Source organism: Lynx rufus, unplaced genomic scaffold, assembly GCF_022079265.1.
Source record: "Lynx rufus isolate CCGP_SWC_20201006 ecotype Redwood Valley unplaced genomic scaffold, mLynRuf1.p SCAF_15, whole genome shotgun sequence".
NCBI classification, from domain to species: domain Eukaryota; kingdom Metazoa; phylum Chordata; class Mammalia; order Carnivora; family Felidae; genus Lynx; species Lynx rufus.
The window spans coordinates 41,682,370-41,697,229 of NW_025814829.1; the positions used below are offsets into that span (position 1 = coordinate 41,682,370).

The window sequence follows — 14,860 nt, forward strand, 5'->3', positions numbered from 1 at the left end:
TGTCTGTTTTGTTTATGGGTATATCCTCAGTGCCAAGTGTAGTATTTCCATGGTTTACAAGAAGAACTCCAAAATGTTGGATAAATGAATGCATGAATTAACTAATGCAGTGAGCTAAAACTTCACTGCCAAAACGCTCCAAGATGATTTAGTGACCAAGTAGACTGGGAGTGAAGAGCTATTGAGAAAGTAGCTAAACATGACACATTTCTAGCCCAGATGTTTAGGAAGATGGTGTTGCCTTTATATAAGGAGGAAAAAGATTTGGGAGTGGGTGAGAGGGAATTCACTTAAAAGTAGTTATTGAATGGATTATATCAACTAATAGGAAATGTTAGAGTAATGTAAAATAATGATTTCCATCTCCCATCAACTTTAAATTTTTCAGAGTTGCACGTGTTTATCTGTATGTTTGTACGTGTAATAGGAGTGGCGTGTAGTAGAAAAATACAAGAAATTTTTAATATCTTCTAATGAAAATAATAAATATTTCAAACTTAAATTCACAATGGTTTCTAAGTAACTTTGGACTCTAATTTTTCTTCTGGTTTCTTATGCAGTGTATACTATATATGCATGTATATATATATGCATAGAGAGATATATATTGTATATGTTTACACATACACGCATACACACACACACACATACACACACACGGACATAAAATTTTTATAGCAAAATAAGTTAACCGTTTTGCCTCTAGAAAGAAATCGCTAATTTTATGTGTTATGGTGATTTTGAAAACATACAGATTTTCTGTGCTAAATATGAAAACTTTGTTCTTTATATGTCAAGCATATGTTACTATAGTGAATAGAATTTATGAAATCTGAGGGAACCACCAGCAGACACAATGTAAATATATTAAGGAATAGACTGGTATGTAAGAAGACTTAACTTTGTGATCAGTTTTCTTGTGCACTGAGCACACAAAAAAATAACCAAAGCATTTTGATCTCTGAATTTAGATGATAGAAAGAAATCCATATGGTATTAAGAACTAGCCATAGTCATGTGAAGGAAAATAACATATTGTGGAGGACAAACTAGTAGTTTGGATCAAAAATATGCATAACTTCATAATCTACAAGTCCACCTCAGGAAATTTATTCTAAGCAAATAATGCCATGAACATAGAAAGCCTTGCTAGAAGTTTTACAATATTATTTTAGAGTAAAGGGGTGCCTGGGTAACTTGGTTAAGTGTCTGACTTCGGCTGAGGTCACAATCTCACAGTTCATGAGGTATAGCCCTGCATCGGGCTCTGTGCTGATAGCTTGGAGCCTGGAGCCTGCTTCAGATTCTGTGTCTAAAATAAAAAACATTTATTTTAGAGTAAAGAAAAATTGGAAATAACATTCATACCCAATGTAATAAATAGGTACAAAAATTGAAGTAAACATAAAAAATAGGAAACAATGGATTTTCAAGTCAGATGCCCTCTATTCAAATCCTAGGCTTTTAACATTCTTCTGAATATTATAGGAATAGAGAGTTAGTTGAGAATCACTTCTTCTCTTAAAGAACTTCCAGACCATCGCATACCAATGATTATAGCACGGGCTCATGTGATAAACTCCATGGGAAAACAACACCAGAGTCTTGTAGAGTTGGGAGATCAAAGTATCAGGGAAGGCAGGTTCCTCAAGCTGACTTTCATGTACAGTAGAGTTCAGTCATGTAGAAGGATAAGGGAAAACCAGTTCAGGCTGAGGGAGCAGCTGGAGTGAAGGTTTAGAATTAGAAAGCTGAATACATGTATGGGAAACAGAACTTTTTGAATGATACTTGAATATTTCAGGGAAAAGTAGCATCAAGTGAGGCTCTGAATATCTGATTAGCTAGATTTTGGAGACTCTGAAATACTAGTAGTAGATAAAATTTATGTATTATTTAGGTGACTGACAGTGGAAGCCATTGAAAAATTTTAGAAGGTATCTCACAAGATACTTTGATCTTGTGAGAAAGGGGTTTTGTTTATTGATGTAACTAAAGGGTATCATTATTAAATGGTTTAAGTTATAAAGTATTTTTAAGATAAAAATTAAGGACACTTTAGAAAGATTGTGTACATACTGACACCCCATTCATCATGGTTATCAACTGTTTCTTAGTATTTTAACCAGTTTTTCAAAGCTCCTGTATACCTGTATATGTATACCTGTAGGGTATACATATAGTTAGTACTCAGTAAGTATTTGCGGATTTAGTATTTAGCTTCTCAAACACCAAACATTGCATATAATGCCAAATGCTTATGTTAGCTAATACTATATTTCTATTTTTAGGTGTCCAGAATGCTACCAGGGGGACTTTTAGTTCTTGGAGTATTTATCATTACAACTTTAGAAATGGGAAATGATTTTCAAAATGCCCTGCGTAGAGTAAGTCTGAAATATCAAAAATTCTTAAGATGATCAAGGTTTACATCTTATTTGAATTGATTATACATATATGCAATGATCCTAGGCATATTTTAGATTAGCATTTCATAATCCTTTATGCTGGGATTATGTTAAAACAGCTTTTTCATCTGATTGCATAGTATTTTGAGTGTAACAAAAGGTCAATATTTCTATTTTCAATCAAAGCTATTTTAAAATAGCTTTAACTTAATTTTATTTTTTTAACATAATTTATTAGCTAACATACAGTGTATACAGTGTGCTCTTGGCTTTGGGAGTAGAGTCCCATGATTCATCGCTTACCTGTAACACCCAGTGCTCATCCCAACAAGTGCCCTCCTCAATCACTTGGAACTAAATGGAAGTTCTAGCAGAGTACTACTATTGGACAGTACTTGTTAAACCACTATGACTTGTCTCATGATAGTAAAAAATTATCTTTAAAATTAAACGTATTAGCTTAACTTCCTTTTAGTTCCAAGTGATTGCTATAATGTGAAATTAATAGGTTTTGTGATTCTTCATGTGTTAATTTTCTCAAGATTCTGAGAGTAAAACATAATCAGATACTTATTCTGGACTATCAGATACTTAATCAGGACTATCATTAGTCCCCTCCTTTTTGTTTTATTCCTATATCAGTGAATTGGGTAACATAGTCCATAATTAATTATGAAGGTCCACAAGCTGTTTTCCCTTAAGCCCAAATCTAAAGCAAACTCTGTACAGGCACCTTTCATCTCTTTTAGCACTCGGGATCCAAATGAGTCTTCATAAAGTTCTTTCCCACCCCAAGAGAGAAGGGGACCCTATAATCTTGATAAATGCAAAACCCCACAGAATCTCCAAAAAACATTTCCTAGTAAAAAAGTGTGCAGCCAATAAGAATCACAGATGCTACAGACTCTTCAGTTTTGTAATCTTCTCTCCTCTCAAATGTCCCATATTAAATCCTTGTACCTAAAGGAAAAAGGGAAGAAAATGGAGATATTCCCCTCCCCTGGCAAGTTACTCAACTTTCTGCTGTTTTTTCCATTTAAAATAAATGTACCTTTCACAGTTGTTTATCCTTTTTGACATTTTGAAATATAAGTCTAGACATTTTTAATTGCATTTGTTGTGCATCCTTTTGTGGTTGGCACTGGATTGAATAAGGTGAACTTGGGCTCACAGCTAGAGAGAGAGTGGTGGTCCTCTTTCCTTTTGCTTTTGTATTATTTTTGTTCCTAAGAAGGAAGTAAGACTTTAGAAATGCTATATTTCAGAAATGATGGAGTATCAGTTTCCTAACTTTGTTTCTATTGCCCTTATTGAGGCAATTTGTAAGAAATAACCTTATAAAACTTGTGTCTTCCATAAGGTCTTTGTTGAGAACTTTGTTATATTACATACTATCATCTTTGAAGAAATTTCTTCATTATCAAGAAAGTTGTGCCTCTTCTCAACAGTTGTGTTCAGTTTATGGACCATGTGAATTAGGTAACAGATTAGGTTGGTCTGTGCACATTACTGTTAGGAAGCTTTGAGTCACATTTGTGACCCCTCTTATATCAAGTATGTATTTTTAAAATTCTTATTTTGGCATAAATACATGTCACTGTTTCTAATTTTTTTTTTTTACTTTTATGTTATTAGTGTATTTTATATGTACTTATGTAGTGCCTTACATCTTTTGTGACATTTAAATAAGAAATCCCAAATGGGTGACATGCTTCATTTTTATAGGTTAAAAATCACTTGTCATTTCTGATTCTAATTAAAATAAAGTATTTATTCTATACTTTAATGTTAATTGCCCCAAATTAATTTCTCATGTCCAGTTGATTAATGACAGTGAATTGTATGTTTATATTTAAAACCTGAATTTTATACATCCCTAAAAATGGAATCCAAAAGCTTAATATTCAGTCACTTTTTTGAAGACAAAAAAATTTAACGATAGAATCATGGAATTTTAAAGCTAATTGGGAGCCTAGGGACATTATAATTATCTTTTTCTGCACTCATTTTTGTTCTCTTATTTTGCATTCAGTTGATGTTGTTTTCCTCTCTTTCAGCTAGTATTTGCTATGGAAAAATCTATGAATAAAAGGAGACTGTGGAATTTCACAGAAGAGGAAGTCTCAGAACGAGTGACACTTCACGTTTGCTCTTCTACAAAAAAGTATCTTTTGTATAGGTGTTTGTATTTTAAAATATATGAGACCAAAATAATGTTCCTGCAAGTAGTTTCCCATTGATTTAAATCATCATTTAAAAAACAGGCATCACTTGTAAGTTTTTCCTGTATATAACACATAATTAGGACTGCCAATAGTAATTATGGTAGTAATTGTTGTTAATCATGTCTTGGATTATTAAAGACTTTGAGAAAGGTGGGAAGAACTGGGGATTCTGAGCTCATTAACTGCTAACTACCCCTGTACATTGCAGCTCAGTAGGTCCTATACAGAGAGGTAGAAGCCCAACTTACAGCTGAGACAAAGTAATTCTTTTATCATGATAAATTTTCACCCCCAGTTCAGAATGGTCAGTTCAAAGCACAGATACACTGATTTGGATAGTGTAGAACATCCAAGTAATTATCATGTCTTTAGCCAACATCAAGTGACACTAAAAGCCTCTTTAGGGGCTCCTTAGCTTCTTTTTCTCTACATCTTGTCAGAGCAAGGATACCTCCCAAGCAAGAGGCAGCCACACGAAGGGAGCTAAGCAGCGCAAGGGCCTAGTGAATTAGGACGTGGAAAAGGCAAAATTCAAGAAGTGATCATTCCTGCCGAAGCTGAGCTTACAATGCCTTTGGTAATTAAAAGTTTCATGCACAGGACCTTTGACTCAGTAAACATTTTCAGACTGGACTCCATTTAAAGCAGTACTCCTATTATAGAGGGTGTGTATTTGAGGAAAATTCTGCAAGTGCTTGCATTCTATTCATTGTGATTGGCAGGATTTTAAGCAATAGGAAATAGTTTACAGCATTATAGGTATCATAATCAGAACGATTTTTGTGTTTATATAAATTTATGCAAAATATGGATATTTTTATATGTTTAGTTACAAGATGTATACGTGCAAACATATATGTGTATATATTTCAGTATATAAAGTCTGATTTTGTTAAAAACTCTTGGATGCATGCACTTTATTTTTATTTTTTGATGGTTTATTTTCTTTTGATTAATAAGAATGAATTATCTTTTTTGGTCATTTCTACCCTTAACCAGTAAAGAATATTTTGTCGAACTTATGATATCCATGATCCAAAGGTAAGAAAAATACCTCTTTAAAGATTTTTGTATTGTAAATTATTTTAAAAATAAAACTAAATATTTGGTTTTAATAATTTTCCATTATTTCACTTCTTATTGATGTTCACAGCCAACTACAGTTGTTTATTTTGAAATGTGATTAATTTCATTACAAATAAGGAAAATTTAGTTTTTTTTCATTGTTAAAACATTTTTCTTAAGCTTCCCCTACCTACTTATATATTTAGTATTCTATTTGAGTGGGTGGTAGTAAAAGTATCTGGGCTTTTGGTAGCTAGCTATATTGCCTAGTAAGCAAGCTATGTACTAGCAGAATCCAGACTAACATTTTGCTAAGATGTCTAAAAGCAGTGTGAAAAAGTAACTTTGCAGTTTTCTGTTAGCAAGGTATAGGACAGAAAGGAGAACATCTGACACCTAATAGTTGCTCAGTGATTATTTGCTCTGCATCCTAAGCTTCAGAATTGACACTATTGAAGCTACAGGTGAGAAGAACCAGAGGACTTGTCAGAATTCTACCCATGAACTATCTGATTCTTTCTCAACCCACCACTGGGGGATGGAGCTGCCAAGGCTGTCTGGAATGTGCTGAAGAATAGTGAACTTAATGCATGCTTCATTTCTGTTTAGTTTAACCTATTGCCCTTTGATGAAAGAAGTTGGCCAATATGTTAGATAGCAGTCTGTGTGAGTTATCATGTTGTACGTTTTATGATGTTTTATTGTTCAATATATTTTACCTAAATCACATATTTTATGTTTTGTTTTGTTTTTTACTTTCCCCACTGCTAAAGAGTTCAGCAAAACCAGCAGATTGGAAGTATCAAAATGGACTATCAACTTCATGGCTTTCTTTAGAGTGTACAGTTCATATTAATATTCACATCCCGCTGTCTACTACTTCAGTCAGCTATACTTTGGAGAAAAATACAAAGGTATTAAGGCAAAATGAATTTTCTTTAGTGATTGCTGAATAGATAATCTGCTGTTTTTCTGGTTGAGCCATTCATTTTATGATCCTCATAAATTGCATACTAATTATAATGATATTATGAGTGACTAATTTATTACCCCAGCCAGATTAGAAATTTAGAGATAGGACAGCGTCATAATGGTAACACATTTAGCATAATAGGTGCTCCGTAAATATTTGTTAATTAATATGTAGTTAAGTACATTGTAAAATACAGTTACATAAAATACAATTATTTAAAAGGTATACTGTTTGGTCTTTAGTTTTGTTTTCACCTTTCCAGTCCTTTTTTGTATTTCTGTACCATTGTTTTGTTCATGTCTCATTTCTCTTCTTTTTTTTCTGTTGAAGGAAGCAGATGGACCTTGCTTATTTTTTCCCCTTTTATACTCCCTTATATATTTGTTCTTGAGGTTCTTTCTCTTTTCTCACTTTTTTAAGATAATGAGCATTACTGAATTTTATTTGACTGTGGTCATGTAATTATTAAGCCTTCTAAGTCTGTGATATGAATGTTAGTTTGGGATAAAGTTTAGAAAAACTATTATTAAATAGGAGTAAGGTGCTAAAAATTGGGGGATATACTTTTTTTGTTGTTTATGAGACTGAATAAAGACACAGCACAGGGATATAGTCAGTGATACTGTAATAGTGTTGTATGGTGACAGATGGTAGCTACACTTGTAGGCATAGCATAACATATAAAGAAGTTGGGTCACTATGTTGTATGCCTGAAACTAATGTAATGTTTTGTGTCAGCTATACTGAAAAACAATTTTTTTAATATACAAAGCAAAAATGGCAAAATGTTAACTCAAGAAATAAATAAATACCACACTACTGATTACCACATTAACATTTCAGTGTATCAGGTGGGAAAAAAGTAGACTCTAGGGAGTTTAATTGAGATGGCATTATATCTGAAAGATATCCATGTTATATTTTTTTTAAGAATGGACTTGTACGCTGGGCCAAGCAAATAGAAAATGGTGTTTATTTGATTAATGGACAAGTTAAAGATGAAGATTGTGACCTGTTAGAAGGGCAGGTGAGTTGAGAGAAAATCATCTAATGAAATTATTTGTACTTAAGGAAAAATTAAAAATGACATATTTAGTTCTTGCCTTCATGAAAACAGTTTCCATCTACTTCTTATTTCTAAGGTCTTTTATTTTTTTTTTCATTTTTTTTAATGTTTATTTTTGAGAGCAAGAGAGACAGAGCACGAGCAGGGGAGGGGCAGAGAGAGAAAGGGAGACACAGAATTGGAAGTAGGCTCCAGGTTCTGAGCTGTCGGCACAGAGCCCGATGCAGGGCTCGAACTCACAAACTGAGATTATGACCTGAGCCGGAATTGGACAGGCAACCAACTGAGCCACCCAAGTGCCCCCTAAGGTTTTTTAAAGTAAAGCAAATGTTTTTTCAGAAAATTATGGGAGATTATTTCTGAATTAATTGGATCCTGAAATCTGAAGAAGTACATGTCATCTAAATTCTGATTTCCAAATTGTAAACTGCTTGCTTAAAACTAAAGGTACATAAAAAAAAAAAAAAAAAGACAAGAAACTAAAGGTACATGTTCTACTTTGATAGCAGTTTAAAGGCTAAGTTTGGCCATTTTGTAGAAGGAATCTATACAAACTTCTAAAATAGCTTTGATCTGAGGAGAAACTTTGGTAATTTCCCCCTTTAGTGCAAGGGTCAGTGAACTTTTTGTAAAAAACCAAATAGTAAATATATTAGACATTGTCGGCTGTCTCTGGCAGCTATTCATCTCTGCTGTTGTAGCATGAAAGCAGCCACGGATAACATGTAAATGAATGATCTTGATTGTATTCTGTAAAACTTTATTTACAAAGACGAGAGGGAGTCTAGACTTGACCCATAGGCCATAGTTTGCCAATTGTTGCTTTAGAGAAATAAAAGTAGGGAATTAGTGGTTTTTAAGAATATATGTTGATTGATAGAGAATACACAAAGTAACATATCTATAGAAAAAGCTAATATGAAACAAATAATAAGACTTTCTTTTCCTCTGAATTACTTAGAATATGTAGGATGACTCCTAAATTATCTTTTATATTCCACTCAGATCTCAATAATCAAGTTTTTTAACTTTTGTGTTTTTTCAGAAAAAATCTTCTAGAGGAAATGTTCAAGCGACTAGTCATTGTTTTGATGTCAAAGTGCTAACACATTTGGTAAATATTTTAAAATACTACTTATCTAATCAAAATACATTATTTATTAGAATAATCATAATGAAATTGTTCTGGTTTTTATAATTAGAGAATTAAAGAACTTCAGAAACATAAGGTGTACAAAATGTCCAGTTCTAGGAAATTTATTTACCAGAAACATTATTTTAATGAAACCTATTTTGGTGTTTTGCCTCAAGGCTGTTAAAATTTTAGCATCAAGTAGATAGCAATTTATGTGCGTATTTTATATATGTGTATATATACATATATGTATAGTATATATACACGTATAACATATACGTACATACACATACATACATGTGTGTGATATTTTGGGTTATAGGTTTTATAAGCAAAGTTGTAGTTCTTTTTTTTAAAAATTTTTTTTTCAACGTTTATTTATTTTTGGGACAGAGAGAGACAGAGCATGAACGGGGGAGGGGCAGAGAGAGAGGGAGACACAGAATGGGAAACAGGCTCCAGGCTCTGAGCCATCAGCCCAGAGCCCGACGCGGGGCTCGAACTCACGGACCGCGAGATCGTGACCTGGCTGAAGTCGGACGCTTAACCGACTGCGCCACCCAGGCGCCCCGCAAAGTTGTAGTTTTTAACAACTTAAAATGATGTGTGCAGAGATGTGCCAAGAGTTGTCATATACTTCATTTTGAAGTATATTTATACCGCCTCTGATTTGTTAAAAATCACACAGCATTAGCAATTTTTATATTTTTATATGGTTGTTTTAAATTACACACCTCTTCTTTTCAGAAGTTGAGAATTGGGTATCTTGAAGAATAAAAAGTTAAAGCCATTAATTATTCCTAAAAGTATGCATGTAGAACAGGATATTTTTTTTGTTGTACGTTATTTTACCTAAGTAAAATAGACTTAAAAGTAATTTTCATAGGAGGCTGTTTTCCTTTCTTTTCCTTCTCTGTGTTTAGCAATAGAGCGTTTACTAGATTGTCATTGGACTTAATGCCAATCAACATAGTTCTCAATTTCTCTTGTTAGTACCTTTGAGGTTAGAAGTGTCCCTTGTTTTAAAGCTATTCCTGTACCTGTATGCTTTTTACTAGATATGTAAAACATATACATTAGATATTAAATATATAAAATAAGGCATTGTGTTCCTAAATGGAATAGTTGTATCTAAAGTCTTACTTGTTAGGTTTTTTTTTCACAAAATATTTGTTGAGTGTATATAAGGGTTAGGCACTGATTGTGTTAATAATCTCCCTGTTTTAAATTCCTTCATTGCTTTATACTGACTAGTTAGAAAAGTTTCAGAGGTTTGCTTTCTGTGCCTTTAAAATTCTGTTTATTTTCTGAGCCATGTGTCTTGGCCAGTACAGTCGTTTCTCTGTCATTCAGGCAGTCAGAATCCTATCCATACTTTAAGATCTACCCCAAATGCTACCACCACTTCTGTAAAGTTCTTGGTCACCATAACCAGATGGATCTTTTTCTTTTCCAAAATACCTTATCAGTGTCACAAAAATTCCTCCAGTTATGACCAAGTTAGGTTCCCAGAGTCTCTTTTTAAGCTAGTTTGTTCCTGAGTCCAAAGAAACCAAAAGGAGTTGATCTTTGTAGCATACAGGTACATTTCCACCAAAAAGGAGTAAGTCGTTATGTCTTTTGAAAACTCTCCTCCAAAAAAAAAAAAAAAAAAAAAAAAAAAAAAAAAAAAAAAAAAAAAAAAAAAAAGAAAACTCTCCTCCATCTGTGTATGTGTATGTGTGTGTGTGTGTGTGTGTGCGTGTGTGTGTGTGTGTGTGTGTAGTCTTTTATATATAGTCTAGTACTTTGTGGAAAACAGTGCCCTAATTTATACATGTATATGTTAAGAATGTGTTGTATAGGGGCGCCTGGGTGGCTCAGTCAGTTGGGCGGCTGACTTCGGCTCAGGTCATGATCTCACAGTCCGTGAGTTCGAGCCCCGCGTCGGGCTCTGTGCTGACAGCTTAGAGCCTGGAGCCTGTTTCAGATTCTGTGTCTCCCTCTCTCTGACCCTCCCCTGTTGATACTCTGTCTCTCTCTGTCTCAAAAATAAATAAACATTAAAAAAAATTTTTTTTAATAAAAATGTGTTGTGTATTGTAAGACATATAAATTAGATATTAAATACATAAAAAAGGGCATTATGTTGTAGTAAAGTTCTGTGTAGTGGATAAAGGAAGCCCAGTATTCCTCCTCCACCCTCACCTTATTGATATATCAATGATCTCTACAAGTATCATAGGCTTCTTCCAGGTACAGTATGAGCATTATCACCCTGCTGCTTGGTTTGAGGATAAACTTTGTTTTAACCAGTCCTGGAACATTTTGAATTTTTTGATTTATGACAGATTTTTTACCAATAAGACCTTGACTGTATTAACTTTAAATTCTTTAAAAAACACACGCAAAAAAACCCCAAACTAACTTTGCCTGAATTACATTAGACATTAACTATTCATGTGCTCTCAGTAGCTACATAGTCATGTCTTTCAGTTTCTTCACCATTTTTCCTCCTTTTTTCCTGATTATTATTATTATTATTATTATTATTGCAGAGGCGCATAGCACTATTCACAAGTTACATGATTTGTGTTTGTTCTTCAGAATTGACCCTATTTATTCCAGGTATACTTAGAATTTTCATTTTTACTGTGTCCCATTTTGGGGGTTGTGTTTTACTTCAGAGTACATTTAAAATACTCAGAAAATAATATATAATTTAATAAGGAATGTGAAGGCCTTTTAGTAATTTATGGAAGGTATTTTCAAACACTTGGTTCAGTCAGAAATTCTATCTCACTTCATGAAATGGCTTATATAATGTTTAAATGTTTCGTATAGTTAATAATTATTGGCTCTTAGAACTTAAATAGATTTTGTCTTTCAGCTTCTGAATTCAGACCGCAGATCCACAGCCACAGTCCAGATCTGCAGTGGCTCGGTAAACCTTAAGGGTGCCGTGAAATGCAGAGCTTATATTCATAGCAGTAAACCCAAGGTTAAAGATGCTGTGCAGGTACAGAAGGAATAAATGCTGTATGAAAAACAGAAGCATGTTAACATAACTATTCAAAAATCCTAAAATCTTATTTCAATCTCTGATTTCATAATTATTAATTTGATTTTAACTGATAAAGGTCAAATCTCTTAGCTAATCCAAATGTACCATGTCGTTGGTCCCAAGATTTTCATCTGTAGGATATCTGGTCTATGCCTTTTTTTAAAGTGATGATTATACATATTTATTCAGTGATCCACAGTTTTGATATAGTAGTACATTTGAAATTATCTCTTCAGAAGGAAGTTAAACTTTATAAATAACAGGAAAAGTATTCATTGGAAATATTATTACCTAGTATTCTATAATCTGGATAATTCAGAAATTTAAAAAATGATAACTGGCACTTTTGTTATAATTATACATTTCCTAATTTGGAACACTAGCTTTATTTGTTTAGATACAAAATTTCATTCATTTATTTGGTTTTAATTAATTATTTAAATGAAGGCTAGGCAAATGTGCTGTTAAACTGTTAATGTGTTAATCATGTTAAAGCAATGGATATTAAAAAAATGGAATGATGTGGGGCGCCTGGGTGACTCAGTCACTTAAGTGACTTGATTTGGGCTCAGGTCATGATTTCATGGTTTGTGGCATGGAGCCCCACATCAGACTCCACACTATCAGCGGTTGGGATTCTCTCTCTGCCCCTCCCCTGAGCTTGCTCTCTATCTCTCTCTCACTCAAATAAATAAACTTTAACAAAAATGAGATGATGTACCACCAATTATTGTAGTGAACATGATTATACAGGGAGGTCAACTATGTTGGGGGGGGAGTGGTAATAAAATAATGCAAATCTAAAGTCACGGATTTCATTTCTTATTGTGATTTTTTTTTTTATAGGCAATGAAGAGAGATATATTGAATACAGTTGCAGATCGTTGTGAAATACTATTTGAGGATCTGCTTTTGAATGAAGTTCCAGAAAAAAAAGTTATGAGTATAAAATTAAGAACTTTTTGTGTGTGTTATCAATACAGTAATAGGATGTCAAAATGTAATAGATATGTTATCTTTTGTAACTACCTATATCTGTCTTTTATAACGATATGGCATCTTTTACTTTTTTTAGCAAATGACAATTTTTCAGTTGCCACCCCCCAAAAAAATGTTTGAAACACCTTATAATAGCAAATCTGTCAACATTTTTAAAATCTGAGGGAGGGTTTTTTTTGTAAACTCTGCATGAATTTCTGCCAGAATGGGTAAACTGTATTAACATTTTAAAGCTAATATTATTAAATTAATATCTGGTGTTTAAAAAAAAATTTATCCAAAACAAAATATTTATTAGTGTTAAGTATTATATAATAAATTTTTAGTAGGTATTAATTTGTAGTATATATGCAGTTGATCTTTCCTAAGTTTTTTTGTATACTAATTTGTATACTTCTCATTATTACTATGACAAACTTTATTAGATTTGGAAAAGACTGGGTCATTCTGTCTTAACCTTTTATAATTATTCCATCTTTTGAGAAATATAAACTATACCATTTATGTAATTTGTGTTAATAATATTTTTTTTTACTCAAAAGGAGAATTATAATATTGAGTATGCTTTTTGAAGTTACACACTTTTCTCTACCTTCCAACCATTCAGGTGTGAGTGCATTTGCAATTCACAGTTGAATATGTATCTAAATGAAACATGTACATTAGCTTGTTAAGGGAATATTTTTATGTTTATAGGAAAATCTTCTCTGTATAACTAACTTCTTTTAAGACTACTGATAGCTAGTATATTAGGTTTGGTGGACTAATTATCTCTTTTATATCCGTAGTATGATAGATTGGTGGAATTGCCAGATTTAATTTAACATTTGTCCTTTCTGTACTTCACAAGTAACCCTGAAGCTCCATTTAGTAATAATGTATAGTTTGCTGAGACATGAATTTGAATTTTATATGCAGCAGTTGGATTGAGATTTTTGTTTTGTGAAGTATGTAAAACCTGGTCAATTAGTCACCCAGCCTACCAGCCTATCAGCCTCGTGTCAGTGTGGCCGTGTGTGTGTGTGTGTGTGTGTGTGTGTGTTTTAATTCATTTACTGTTTTTGAGAGAGAGAGAGAGCAAAGGAGGGGCAGAGACGGAGAGAGAATCCCAAGCAGGCTCTGCACTGTCAGTGCAGAACCCACTGCAGGGCTCAGTCTCATGAACTGCTGAGATTATGACCTGAGCCAAAATCTAGAGTCAAATGCAGGGTGCCTGGGTGGCTCAGTCAGTTAAGTATCCAACTCTTGGTTTTGGCTCAGGTCATGATCTCATGATTCATGAGATCGAACCTCCCGTTGGGCTCTGACCTAACAGTGTGGAGGCTGCTTGGGTCCTATCTCTCTCTCTCTCTCTCTCTCTCTCTCTCTCTCTCTCTCTCTCTCTCTTTCTCTCTCTCTCTCTCTCCCCCCTTCTCCCTCCCTCGCTCATGCACTCTGTCTGGCTCAGACAGAAATAAACTTTAAACTTAAAAAAAAAAAAGAGAGAGAGAGACTTTTAATAACCTACTGAGCCACCCAGGTGCCCCAGTGTGACCTTGTTTTTACTACTTAACTTTGTGTATGTAATAACTCTCCTGGTGCTAAACATTACTTCACTTTCTAAGCAACAGACTGTGCTATAATTGAACTGTGAATTTTAGGATTTTTGGGGACGTAGGGATACATTCACCATTAATGCCAAAGACCTACCCTATCACACACTTTAGTTAAATACTCTATTTAAAGCATTTAAAAATGCATTGATATTGTTTTATATTAAGTGAGCTAGTGTTTTGAAATTTTTGGTGATGTTCAAGTAGTAAAATTACTTCTCATAGCAGTTGTGATATGTATACGTTAAGTTTGATGTATTAGAAGTTAATGTTACAATCTAATATTATTCCTAAATTTTCAATAAAAATAAAAGTTTTCACTGGTAATTGAGTGGCCTTTGAGGCCTTAGCTAA

The 14,860-nt window shown here is 33.4% G+C and overlaps 1 protein-coding gene across 3 annotated transcripts in view; it reads left to right on the forward strand.

Moving 5' to 3' along the window:
• ODR4 (odr-4 GPCR localization factor homolog) overlaps nt 1-14,860 on the forward strand; it is a 34,308-nt gene that overhangs the window by 7,361 nt on the left and 12,087 nt on the right. For 2 of the 3 annotated variants that reach the window (XM_047076917.1, XM_047076919.1), the window contains 8 exons: nt 2,292-2,387; nt 4,466-4,572; nt 5,638-5,674; nt 6,472-6,612; nt 7,603-7,698; nt 8,783-8,851; nt 11,742-11,870; nt 12,762-12,852. In XM_047076917.1, the coding sequence (XP_046932873.1) occupies nt 2,292-2,387; nt 4,466-4,572; nt 5,638-5,674; nt 6,472-6,612; nt 7,603-7,698; nt 8,783-8,851; nt 11,742-11,870; nt 12,762-12,852 (766 nt within the window). The remainder of the gene's footprint in view (nt 1-2,291; nt 2,388-4,465; nt 4,573-5,637; nt 5,675-6,471; nt 6,613-7,602; nt 7,699-8,782; nt 8,852-11,741; nt 11,871-12,761; nt 12,853-14,860) is intronic. The other variant, XM_047076918.1, reaches the window with a different exon arrangement.